The sequence below is a fragment of the Falco cherrug genome, chromosome 6 (genome assembly GCF_023634085.1).
Source record: "Falco cherrug isolate bFalChe1 chromosome 6, bFalChe1.pri, whole genome shotgun sequence".
In the NCBI taxonomy this organism is placed as follows: Eukaryota; Metazoa; Chordata; class Aves; order Falconiformes; family Falconidae; genus Falco; species Falco cherrug.
The window spans coordinates 45,762,088-45,775,373 of NC_073702.1; the positions used below are offsets into that span (position 1 = coordinate 45,762,088).

General features: G+C 38.2%; 1 protein-coding gene across 4 annotated transcripts in view; it reads left to right on the forward strand.

The window, feature by feature from the left end:
* MTHFD1L (methylenetetrahydrofolate dehydrogenase (NADP+ dependent) 1 like) overlaps positions 1-13,286 on the forward strand; it is a 157,342-nt gene that overhangs the window by 54,066 nt on the left and 89,990 nt on the right. For all 4 annotated transcript variants that reach the window (XM_055714473.1, XM_055714471.1, XM_055714472.1 and 1 more), the window contains exons 19-20: positions 6,029-6,097; positions 12,936-13,047. In XM_055714473.1, the coding sequence (XP_055570448.1) occupies positions 6,029-6,097; positions 12,936-13,047 (181 nt within the window). The remainder of the gene's footprint in view (positions 1-6,028; positions 6,098-12,935; positions 13,048-13,286) is intronic.

The following is a 13,286-nucleotide window of genomic DNA, read 5'->3' on the forward strand; positions in this document are numbered from 1 at the left end:
ATGAACCAGAAGAAATGATTTTGTGTTGTCTCAGGTTGAGCATCCAAAATTGGTCAGTACTTTTGAGATTGATTTTTGTGTGTGCCAGTTTCTTTTCTGAAAACAGGAACAGACTTACTAATATTGGTGAAGAAGTCAGATGTCAGGTGTTAGGATTTAAGAAATATCTAAAAGGAAATTAGTGGTTTTCTTACTAAGATTTCTTTATCAAATATAATACCACTTACTTTGTACAAGGTGAGAGAGCTTATGAATAGCTGCACCACACTTGTGAAAGTATATTCTATAAAGTTGAATCCTCTGGAAGCAATAGCAGGAGATGTATAATAACTCATATGTACAAAGAAGATAAATTTCAATTCTATCAGATAGCATTTCATCTCTGTTTCTGTTTTCTTCCCGCAGGTGGTTGGTCAGTCTGTTTGAACAGCTTGCAACTAAACCTACTGTTTCTAGACCTTAAATGCAATATCTACTCTTTCCCCTGCTGCTTGTGCTGCCTTTGTTGTTACTATTCTTCTGTAAGCTCATCTTTTGACCCCTTTTCATTTAGACTGCACAGGTTGTATCTCTTTCTTGTGCGTGTTAGAAAAGTATTCCTGTATGATCCAGAAGAGATCTTTGCTTGTGGTCAAGGTGTCCAGATGCAGAGCTGGTCCAGCCTGGTGCAGCCTGTAGATAGAGTTGTTACACCGTAGGCTGTAAGCCCACTGCACATCGTGGCTAAAGCTTTCTGGGCAGGATGAGGCGAAGCTAAGCATTCACTCATGACTATCTCTGAACTATAATTTTCATTTTCCCAAGGTTTTTATCTTGAGCAAATTTTCAGATGTGGTAAGAGGTTTGGTGTGAAGCCATTCTCCTCCTGAATTTTCATCTTCCTTTGAGGTCAGAGTCAGAGAGGAAGTAAAGCTTTGTAGCTCAGAAAAGAAAGATCTCAAGACAACTGAACGTAGGACGGACAATATAAAAGGTTTTCAAATGCTTTCAATCCAAGAACAGTTCAAGCATTTTGACTTAAACTTTCATAAACTAAAATCAAGTTTAAAAACTTGAATCTGTCATAGCCACTTGATATGGAACATTTTAGCCTAAAGAACTGAAGGCAGCTTTACCATGGGAAGTTCCACACAACCTGAATAATGGGTGGTGGTTAGTCCTAGCTGTCACTTTAAAAAAAATACTGGGGTTCATGTTTTATGTATACTACCCAGATTGAATTTATGCAAGCTTAAATGTTTGACAGTAGTCTTTAGTTCACTGGAATCTATGCGAACCAAAACCACTAAACCCTTCTCTGTGATTTGTTTCCAGATGAACACACAGTATACTTCACAAAAATACAACTGCTCTTAATTTTTGCTTTATATGCAATATATTTATAATAATACAATAGTAAAACCTAAAGTACACATTGTTAGATATAAACCAGATGCAGAGGCAGGCTAGGAGAAATAGAAAAAAGATAAATTTAATATTTCATTAACTGAGAAGACTCCTTCCACAAGAGTAATGGATTAAATATCTATCCTCTGTAATGGAGCATACAGAAGTCTTTGCCAAAATGTGGTGCTCATTGTACAGTATTTTGAAGACTTAATTGCTTTTTGGCTTTTACAGTGTAGTAGTATTCTGATAGACACATGCCATATTTTTATGCAAATCTAAATGGGTATGCATGCCCTAGATCAGTATTTCAGCAGCTATGAAAATTATTAAATAGATATGTCACTATCTTTTTAAATAAGACTTCTCAGCTTACTTTCTGTGCCATACTGTTAGTTTTCAATAGTTCCAGGGCCAAAAAAAATAGCTTCCTATTTACTTTTATAAATGATCTGTCAGCTGAATATATTTCGTTCTCTGGTACATCAGAAACATTGTGTACATACTTCACTTTTAACAAAGTAGTTGCAGTTCTTCTTGGCATAAGGTTTAGGATTTAGGTTTTTTTCAGAACTGATACTGCAGAAAAATATTATCATTTTGTTAGAAACTATGAAGGGAAGTTACAAGTACTTCATTATTTTTCTTATGAAGAAAAGGGGTTTTCTCTGCCCTTCAGTCTATGTAACCCTTATTCATTTCACAGTAGTTACTTTTAATCACCTTCATTGTCATCTAATGCTGCCTTTCATTTCCACTCTTGATAGACTTCAGAGGCCGCTCCACTGGAAGTTGCTTTGAAAGCATGTTGGTTTTTCATCTAAGTTTGCCTTTTCTGTGTCATGTGTGTAATTTATTTTGTGCTCTATGGTCTGTGCTGTCCTGGGGAGCATACCTGCCCTGACAGCTGTTGGATAGATGGAAGGGGTATTATTTTCAGAAGTACTTAGGATCAGTTCCAGAAAGGAACCCAGGAGAGTTGGGTGTCCATATACATTTGAATTGGAGTCCTACTTCTTTCTTCTGACAGTGAATTAGTGGAAAGCTAATGATCCTTGGGCTCTCACACACTTAATTGGTGTGTAATGTCTAAGCCTCTAATTCTTTTATAAAAAATTTATCTACCTTCTCTGAATTGGAAATAGGAACCTGATTCCTTAAATAGCTTTGAGAATCAGATCCAGGACTTTGAGTGAGCTGTGGGAATTGTTTACTAGCTGCTTGGAGGATTGGGAATATGAAGGAATGAAAACTTTATTCTGACAGAATCATGTCAGGTAGATATGAAAACTTTATTGTTTTTAGGACTGTTGTTGACAACAAAGCTGTTTAAGAACCATGGAAAACAAGTAGGCTTGATGTGTGTTAATTGGAGTCTTTGCATCTTTTTTTCTTGGTTTTCAGGTTCAGATACAGTAAGTTATGTCCAGAATGCATGTCTAATATGGATGAAATTTCCCCAAAAGTTAAAATGCATAGGAAGTATTTGGGGTTTTTGCTTCACAATTTTATCAGATTGGTGAAAAACTATCAGAAAGCAAAGGAGAGAGGATTTGAGCCATTATTATCTGGGGGCTGCCTTTCCAGTCAGCGTGGCTTGGGTCAGCAAATAGCTGTTTGCATGCTTACTTTGAATGAGCTGGTGGTCTCAACTAGCATGAAGTAGACAACAGACCCCCTAATCAGACGGCTACAGCTGACACGGGTTAATGCTTGTCAGTCCTTAGGCAATTTTCCCAAGAAGAGCCTTAGGGCTGATCTGCGGCTGCTCAGGTAGTTAACCTTGCTGTTGACCAGTTGGAAGATCTGATGTAAAGTTTTCCTTTTGGCTTTCTTCCTCTAGAAAGCTGAATAACTATTACAGTTGGTTTTTACAAGATTGTAAGATTGTAAACTATCTCAGTGTTCATGCACTGAAAATTAGCAGCAGCTGTTTCTCTTTTAGCATAGTGATGAATAGCTTATGCTATATGACGATGGAAAAACTGAGATACAGGAAGAAAATGTAAAATCAACTAACCTTTTCCTTCAGATATTTGTATTACCTGTAAAATCCTGACTTGTGTGTGTACATGGCTCAGCTTTCGGTGAGACAGATGAACAACTTATCTAACTGTCATAGTTTTGTGATGCTAGCAAATAGTGGTGAACATGATTTCCTTCAGCTGGGGGTGGGAGGGGAAGAACATTGTTTGTGGTGTAAGAAATTCTGTCTTAGCTGTCTGCTGAATTGATGAAACAGCAGGAAAAAAACAGGCTTATAGATCTAGTCAATAAGTATATTGCACACTGGTTTTTTAAAGTGAATTTAAATTCTGCACGGTGATCAACAGGAAAAAATATATATTTGTTTTGGTAAATTAGGATTGAAAACAGGCTTTTAATGGAGAAATTGCTAGGATTAAAATTTGTTCCATTTCATTTTAAATTGTTAGAACTGGAGTTGCTCTATTTACTGTTTTATTTAAAAGTGCTTCAGATCCGGAAGTGAATCAAACCAGTTTTATAAAACAAATTGTTCTATTGAGCAGATATAAATTTAATAACCTAAGAAATATACCCACTTTAGAAAAACTTTTACAAAGTACTAAAATACAAGAAATCAAAGGCAATAGCTGTGGCAGTTTTTTTTACATGGTCCTAAAAAGAAAACTCATTTATAGGTAAAGTATTGAAGTTACATTTTATTCTAGCAGCAAAAATTTTATGGGATACTGATGAAATGAACCGTTATGAAACATTGTTGAGATTTGTTCTGCATTTTTAAGTTTTTTATCTAAAACAAGTAATTTATAGTCTTACTAATTAAAACAATCTATAGCAATTAAGGAGCCCGTGGGAGTGAAAAGCAAAACCAGTTACATTTCTCTTTTTAACATGTTTTTCCTTTTCCTTGTATTTAGGCCCTCAGCTTTGAATTTAAATGAGAGTAGTTGGCTATATGTACAGTATAGCATCAGGCTGCTTCTTTAGAAGTGATGGAGCTTCACTCGTTCTGACAGAGAGCTGGTGTGCTGGCATTTCCTTGCATTTTGATCCTTTTTTCTAAAATTAACATATTAAGAAACAGAAATTACTTTTTGCTAATTCAGAAGAGGCAAACCTCACTGTTTTGTTACCAGTTTCTCATATTATGTATTCTGGGTCTTTTGGGATTTGTAGATAGTGGGAGTTTACAAGATGCAGAGAGTGAAGAAACATCTTTCCCTTCTTTTTCTCCTCTCCTTCACTTTCCTCCAAGGAAACACTTGCTATGCTTCAGTAGAAAACAGTTTTACTATTTTGGTTTCAATTCATTCTTATCTGAGGCCAAATATTCTGCTTCATTTTCATCTGAAGTCTATGTTCAGATGTAATGCTCAGAAAAGAAAAACTTCAATTTGTATAAAATACTGTGTTTATGTAATCACCATATACTTCCATGTCTCTGATCTGTCTATCATTAAAATTTTCACACAGAGTTTGATTGTTCAAATTTTAGGTTAGTTGGAAGAAGCTGTGTTGAGAATTATACAGGTGCTACTTTAATTGCTTTTCTTTATTTGAACATTGTTGTTCAGCTCTTAATAGGCTACCTAGATAATATATCCATGTTTTTCAACCTTCATTTTAAACATTTACAGCAGCTAGTGTTTTTATTTGGGTTTAATGTTTCTTTTCAATACAAAAAAAAAACAACCACTTTTTGTGTTCTCTGGCAAGTCTATGAGCCACTCCTTATAACACTACTGCATTTTTTTAACCCGTGATCTAGTTCTTTCAAAACAAAACACATCTTCTCAAAATCAGAGTAATTTAAGAGTAATATGCTTGTGGTTTCTAGATAGCACTCTACATGTAGTCTGATAGTGATGTACACACTCTGTAGCCATTTTTTTCTAAACTGGGTGTTGAATTTTGGTGTAGAGGGGTGGTCATGACTTTCTTTTATTTTAAATTCAGTCAGTGTGAAATTTAGAGTTAATATCCAGCAAAATTTTTAGGGAGTAAGATTTTTCACATCTAAAATGCAGCAATTTACTCGGCTCCTTTTCCCCTCTCATCATCACAGTAAGGCACCTCTAACTTTTTAATCTTATTCATTATCTATCCCTAGTCAACACTGCGGCTGCTTTCAGCCTGTGTCTGTTATGTGTATTTGTACAAGTTTTGAAAATTACCCTGTATGGTTGTTGCTAGTTATTGATTCATGCTATTGATTCTGTCATGAAAGAAATACATCTGTCTTTTATTTAGGCAGATTTAGCAAGTTATTGCCTTATTTCTCAGGTCTCCGTGGCCTTTGCTTCTGCTTTATCTTTTGTTTCCATGAACGTTCTCATGGTGATAACTTAATAGCTCTGTTTCTGGTCTCTCCATAAAATGGGAACAATATTTACCTACTGCCTTTTAAATGTATACAGAACAAGATCATTAGTATTTCTGGCACACTCTGTAATTACAGTATGTTAGAAGTCTTGAGGTAACACCTAAATAAATTCTTTCTGTAACACTGCTTATCCATTTTGATTTATAAGCACATTTTCTTTTTCTCCTTTGAACTGTAAGGTTTTTTCTGTATTTTAACTGTAAGCTTAAGTGTAACTCAGAAATATTGCACTTTAGAATTGACTTCCTTAAAATGTGGACTCTTGTTTTTTAGGGAGTAACAGGTGCTTTGACAGTTTTGATGAAAGATGCAATTAAGCCCACACTCATGCAGACATTAGAGGTGAGTATGGCTTATGATGCCTGCCCTTCTCCAGCTTTCACATTCCATATCGGGCCAGTTATGCTTCTCTCCAGCGACCGTGCTTAAGTTTCAAGCTTCAAGCCAGGGTCAAATCCATAAAGGCATTTTAGCAATTGTTCATTTGTGTATGTTAACTAATCAGCTCTATCTGCATTTAGACCTTTTTGGTGGGTTTTTTCCTTCCTTTGAGACTCTGGCTTTAGTCATAATTTTGCCTAGTGTTGCAAACAAGCTGCAGTGCGCTGTTGAACAACTTCTAAGCACATTGGGAGGCAGGTTGGGCTTCCGATTCATAGAATTCCTTCTGTTTCCCATCTTGCTCTTCTAGGGAAGTTATATTTTTATGTATTTCCTTTATATGGATGATTCCCACAGCCCAGCATGTTGAGTTGAAAGTAGATGTTTTGCTAAGGCCATTCTAGTCTGTATTATAGTTTATGCCATTAACAAACACAGGGGGATCCTTTTGCCAGTTCATGCTTTTTGAAAAGGCGGCTCCCAGCCACCCTATCCTGCCATAGTGCCTTCAGGGACTAAATGAAGCTTTGCTGGCCTATGAGAGGAATATTTTACACTTACCCTGCTGAGCTTTCTTCCAGCAATTCAGAGAGTGCAGAATTAGTACAACCTAACTTGGTGTCTGGGCAGTCTAGTATTGCCTTTTCAATAGTAAGCGGGATGATGAGCAATATTCATGGCGAGAGGGAGGAAGAAAAATGGGGAAATAATGAAGCAGTTTTTAAAACAAATATATTGGGAGAAAAATTGATGTATATTAGAAGTTTGACCATCCAAATTACATAGCTGGAATATTTCACAACAATTTCTGATATGGTAAAAAGCTGAAGAATGTAGAAAGATACCAGCGCAATCCCCGGTTGGAAAAAATGTCTCATTATCTACAGCATGTCAAAGTGATAACTACCTTTTTGCTTTTGAGTTTGGATGGGGACCACTTCCTACCCTCAGGAAATACTATAAAAATAGAATTTGTCTATGTTATTTTACTATAGCCATCTTAATTATTTTCTCCTACAAAGAACGTCTGTCCTTCCATGTGGCTATATGAAAAATATATGTGTGTGTCAGAGTTTAATATAACATCCAATAGCAGAAACTGGAGGTCACGTAGGATCAAGAATGTCACCGCCAGAACTGTGTATTAAATCACCACTTGGATAACATTGTATGTATGCATTAAACATCAGTGATAAGGTAGTTTTGATTCTGAGTGTTTAGTCTGCTTCATTCCATCTGCACTTTGCATAACTGTTAGAAAATAACATGGTTTTGTTGTAGTGTTCTAAAAGACAATTATAAATGTCAAAAGAGATTCTTTTGATTGATAGGCATTTGGTTCTGGGACTTGCATGCTTTTATTTTTTCACTCTGCATTTCTTTATATTCACATTTCTATGCAATAAAATTCCTGCCTTTTATGTGGTATTCTTTTCTAGTCTAATCTATGCTATGGCTGAAACATCTGCCAGCTTTCATCAAACGCTATTGCTTGTTAGGAGGACCCTGACCACAGTAACCAAGGATCCTTTTCCCAGAAATTCTTACAAAGTTATTTTTAAAACAACAAACTAAAGCAGCTCAGAAGACTGCTTCATGCTCCACTTCTGCCATTTGGATCTCAAAGATGAACTTTTGTCACCCTTTGAATACCTGTTGGTTTGCAGACTATATGAGTCACCTATCCAGAAATGGAAATCTCCAGCTTATCTAAATGTTTTCCAAAATAGTGCTGTGCTTTGGCTATGTATGCCCCTTGGGCTGTGTCATTGCTCTTGTACAGACATGCAATGGCCTACTCTGGTTACTGCCCATGCTCTTGTTGATGTTCTTGAGCCTCAAGCTTGTGTCATGTCCCATTTCATCAATAAATACCTTTCCTTATTTTTAATTAATCATGTGAATAGCTTTAAGGGGTGCTAATTTTAATAGCTTCAGTTTTTCCAGAAAAGGGGAGGGAGGGGAACAAGGAAGATATTTCAGCCTGCACACTTGAAGGTAGCAGTGATCCGTCTATGACTTTATAGCCTTCCAGCATGGCAGGTTTTAAGCCAAGATAATCCTAGCATACTCTGAGGTGGTGGATGTAATAACGTCTCTTCTGCTATGACATATTTCTGATGAGTGTGTGAATTGCAAGTCTACATGCAAACCAGAAATGAGGAGAACTGAAGCCTAAATTACACTTGAAATAATCCTAGTAAGCAGCATCCAAAAGAAGAGGGACCTCTTAAGTTTCCAAAGAGCCTTTCTGCAGGAACTGGGCAACATAACCCTAACCCCTTCAGGGAGAAGTAGTTCTCCATGTAAGTGTAAAGACCTTTAGCAACAGCACTATGACTTGACAACAGTAATATCGGAAATGATCCTGCAGCACACAGGTGGAAGAACAGAGTGATACGATTATAGAGAACAGAAATGCAACTCAGACAGTGCTGTGGACCCGTCCTGCAAGTAGGATGAAACTGTTCATCAAGGCAGGTCTTCCACATAACTTTGGTTTTGGGGAATGGCAAAAGGACTGCCAGAGGAGGGGGAGCAGATCTTCTGGATGACTTTCAGCTGATACTGACAGTTAATTTGACATACTTTGTAAGCGGTAGTGGCTGTGGGTAGCAGCAGCTGAAAGTAGCCACTGCAGAGATAGCTGCACTCCTCTGCGATCAGGCCAAGAGCCTGTAGGTGGGTATTGCGTTAAGCTGTGGAGGTCTGAGGAGGTGCTTGCCAGGGCCTGTGAAAGGGGAGAAGGGCAACCTACTCTGTAGTTTTGCACCAGCTTTATATAGGCATCTGTGTGGAGGAGAGGTTTAGAAGTTCGTAAATCAAAAATGTCCAAATGCCAGTCCTGCATGGAACTGAAGTGGCAACTTGTGTCAGTGCTTTTTTTTTTCATATGTGAATTGACGTGTGTGTTTTAATTTGCTGGGTTTTAAAGAGGTTTCTTGGTGGGTAGATTTCCGTCACAACCCTGTTACTCTGTCACCAGAAATGCCACCTCAAAGTGTTAGTGATTGACAGTATTTTATATGCAGGAATGACAGTAAAATCTCAAAATGGGAACGTGGGACACTCCACCTACAATTACTGCAGGCTTTGGAAGAATTTGTATCCAATGCTGTAGGGTTGAGAATACTTTGTTTGAAATGTACATAATGATTTCATAGTGTTTATCCATGTTTGTCATGACAGATTGGTTCCTTCATGAACTGCTCCCTTAATGTTTAGCATTTATTTATACTGTGCGTAACAGAGCAGCTGCTCTAGGAGACAACTCTTTGTAGTTGCAGGCTGGCTTCTCTGGGACAGTCTGCTCGTGTTACATGTAAAGTGCCACTCACAGTAAAGATGAGGGGAGGGTGGTAATAAGTATTATAAATATCCTTCTAGCGGCCAGTTAACTTCAGATATTTATTGACATTCTGGGTTTATTTTCTTTTACTAAAATTTGGAGAATAAAATTTCCTGTACCGAAAACAGTCAGCAGAATGCATCCCTGTGCCACTGTGTTTCTTCGTATAGTTTATTAAGAGTGTAATGAAAATAAGTGGCACTCTGCAGAGTGGGACAGATGGGTTGGCACAGAGTCACTGAAGCTGGCCTGAGAAGACGTTGTTGTCCCTGTTCCAGGGTGTGCCTGAGGCTCCCAAGATCCTGCTGGAATTCAGTCCCTTCAGTACCTAGACTATATTTTTATTCCAGGATTGCCCTTGTGAAAAAAAAAAAAAACCAACCAACACTATTCAAATAACTCCTCCTTTTTCTTCTGGTGGATTTCAGAGCTGCAGGGGAGCATCTGTCCATACCAGTGGTTTCATTGTGTGTTTGGATTTCAAGTTAGTGGCAGGGGGCCTCTTGACTACTGATATTCCCACAGTCCAAATTTCCTTCCTATACATGTTGTGTGGATGAACTCTTGGAAGCACAAGTGTACAGGGAATGTTGTGGGAGAGCCTCCTGGCCCCCTCTCTGCATAGCTGCCACAGTATGAGCTGGGCTGCCCTCTCAGCAGCTGTGGTTGTGCTCCTGTGCATTGCATCTGCCCATGTCTGGGCTGGGCTCTAATGAGAGCAGCCCTGTAATTGCTTGCCACAAGAAATTAAGGACTTGGAGGAGTGAAATTAAACTTAGTGAGTAATAACACAAATCAGAATAAATCCTGTGGATTTGAATCTGGTAGCTGGAAACAGCACTCTCATTTATTTGAATGATAGATGGGTAGTTACTGGATTAAAGTAGAAGTAAAACTTAAACTTGGGTTGGTGAAGTGGTTTGCATTTTATTTTGTATGAGTTACAAGCTGTTTTGGATAATCTTTTATTTTGTGCAGCACCTCCATTTAGACTGATGCCCAAATATTAGAAACTTTGAAGGTCTACATAGTTCAAGATAAATTTTTACATAACTATGTAAAATCACAATTAGTATTACTGTATGGGGCCATTAGCAGATAGAAAACAAGAAAAAAAAAATCCTAAGTAGACACTATGAAGTCAGTGTGTTATGATAATCTACGTAATTCCACTGGTTACAGGGCATGATTTCTGATGTATTTACTTTTTATGCTGTTTCTTCTCTAACATGTATGAGGCAGAGTTGTCTTCGGGTTGTAGGTTAATTGTGTAGGTTTTGGACAGTATTCCCTGCCCATATGTGTGCATAGTCTCCCTTTTCTTTCCTAATTTTAAAAATATATACATATATCCCCCATTTTATTAGAGTAAACCTGAAGTTTAATGTGTCAGTGGCTAAAAAAGTTACTTGTCTTTGCTCTGAAGAAAACATTTAATTATGTAGAAAACATTTAATTATGTATAATTACTTCTAAAGGAAGCAATAAAAACAGATACTTTTTGTTGATGTTTTGTATATGATTTGTGTTCAGTGTTACTGAAACAGGAAAATCTGTTTTCTATAGTAACAAATATTTCACTACTGTAATCTAATTGTTTTGGTGTTTTATGGAAAACATGAACATGCGTTGTCTATGTAGGTTGTTTTCTGAAGACAACTAGTGGGGGAAGGGGGCACACACAACTAGGTTTTATTATACAGTTAATAGTTTCTGAGTTATGGTTCATGGGGCTGTTGGATGTGGCCTGCAGCTGATCCACGGAATGCTGTCCTCCTTAATTGGTGCTTCTGGTCAAAAATTGAGGAAGATTGCCCAGTAGCTTGCCTGAAATTTTGAGGGTTGGCAGTGGCTCGTAGTACAGAATGTGTGAAGAACACTGATGGAGATAATCTGAAGGTGTCTACCTATTTTTTCTTTAACCAGCTGGGCATATTTAAAAGCATTAACACAACAACAGGGATTTGTTTCCTTAAGTATTTGATAGTAAGACAGCTGAAATTACATCCTTCTCTCTGATTGTGTATTCTGAGTTGGAGAAAAGACAGCAGTTAATATTATTTTGCCTAGCCCTTTCTGTAGATGCTAATTTTCTAATCTCTCCTTTCCTTGGGATGCCTGCCAAAAAAGTAACAGGGAAGATGAGAATTACTTGCTATCTGACCAATTTCCCTGTACCTAGTTCATTTGCCTATCCCTTTGCTGTTTAAGTTGGTCCGTGCTACAGAGTGTGACTTCCTAGCGTATTTGCAGAGTGTCTAGCGTAGGGGAATTCGGCTCTGCATCTGGGGCTCCCAGGTGCTTGCCAGCAGCAAATGCTTTTTCTGTTGTATCAGTATCCCCGCTGCATGCCAGCCATGTCCCGTGCTGTCTCCATCTCCTTAACCGTTGACTCTAGTCCCTCGTTGCTTCCACTTGCTACTTTGCCTGCACAGGGGTGGCAATTACAGTCAATGAGGAAAACAGGAGCAGTAAGGGATGGAGCATGGCAGGACTTGGGCTCTTATTTGTGTACTGTCTGCAGCAAGGCACTTAGTGCTGATTGTAGTACATGTGCCAGAACAGCATGCCGCAGTGTTAGGGCAGTAGAAATATGAAATATTAGTACAAGGTTGGGTGAGCTGTGTAAGTTACCCATAAGTTGCACTGCTGGCCATTACCTATCTATGAATGAAGCAGGTTCTGACATCTAGGCCTGTAAATGAATGAAGTCTCGAGCACCTGAGACGTACTGACAGCCCCTAAATTATCTAATGGCCCTTACTTGCTATCTGTGCTTTGATTTATATAGCATCTTGATTAGTCTGCAAGAGTATTGAGCTTATGTTCTTACCTTTTGTGCTGGTTTTGGCTTGGATAGAGTTAATTTTCTTCATATTAGCTAGTATGGGGCTACGTTTTGGGTTTCTGCTGAAAACAATGTTGATAACACTAGGATGTTTTAGTTACTGCTGAGCAGTACTTACACAGAGTCAAGGTTTTTTCTGCTCCTCACAGCACCCCACCAGCAAGTAGGCTGGGGGTGCACAAGAAGTTGGGAGGGGACACATTCGGGACAGCTGAGCCCAACTGACCAAAGTGTTATTCCATACCATATGACACCATGCTCAGCTTATAAAGCCAGGGGAAGAAGGAGGGGACATTTGGACTTCATGGCGTTTGTCTTCACAAGTAACCATTATGCATGATGGAGCCCTGCTTTCTTGGGGATGGCTGCCGATGGGAAGTGATGAATTCCTTATTTTGCTTTGCTTGCATGTGTGGCTTTTGCTTTACCTATTAAATTGTCTTTATCTCAACCTGTAAGTTTTCTCACTTTACTCTTTTAGTTCTCTCCTCCATACTGACATGGGGAATATGTGTGAGTGGCTCGGTGGGGCTTAGTTACTGGCTGGGGTTAAACCACAACACTTGTCTATTAAATTAATATTGGGTTTTTTTATCATTCAGGGAACACCAGTATTTGTTCACGCTGGACCTTTTGCTAACATTGCACATGGAAATTCTTCTGTTTTGGCAGATAAAATTGCCCTTAAATTAGTTGGAGAGAAAGGATTTGTAGGTAAGTAATTATTCCGTTTATTATATTACCGCTTGTTGGTAAGTTGGCAAGCAGTGATGTTAATGAAGGGATAAAATAGTAATAAAAGGTAAGAATGTTAATTTTATGCTAATATTAATAATAATCTTAAAGTGGATGTGTAAAAACCTCTCTCACCCTGCCCTTTGTCTCAAGTGTTCCTGTCACCATGTTTGAGATTCCACAAGGTGGCTGAGCCAGTTAAATGGCTGGACTGCAAT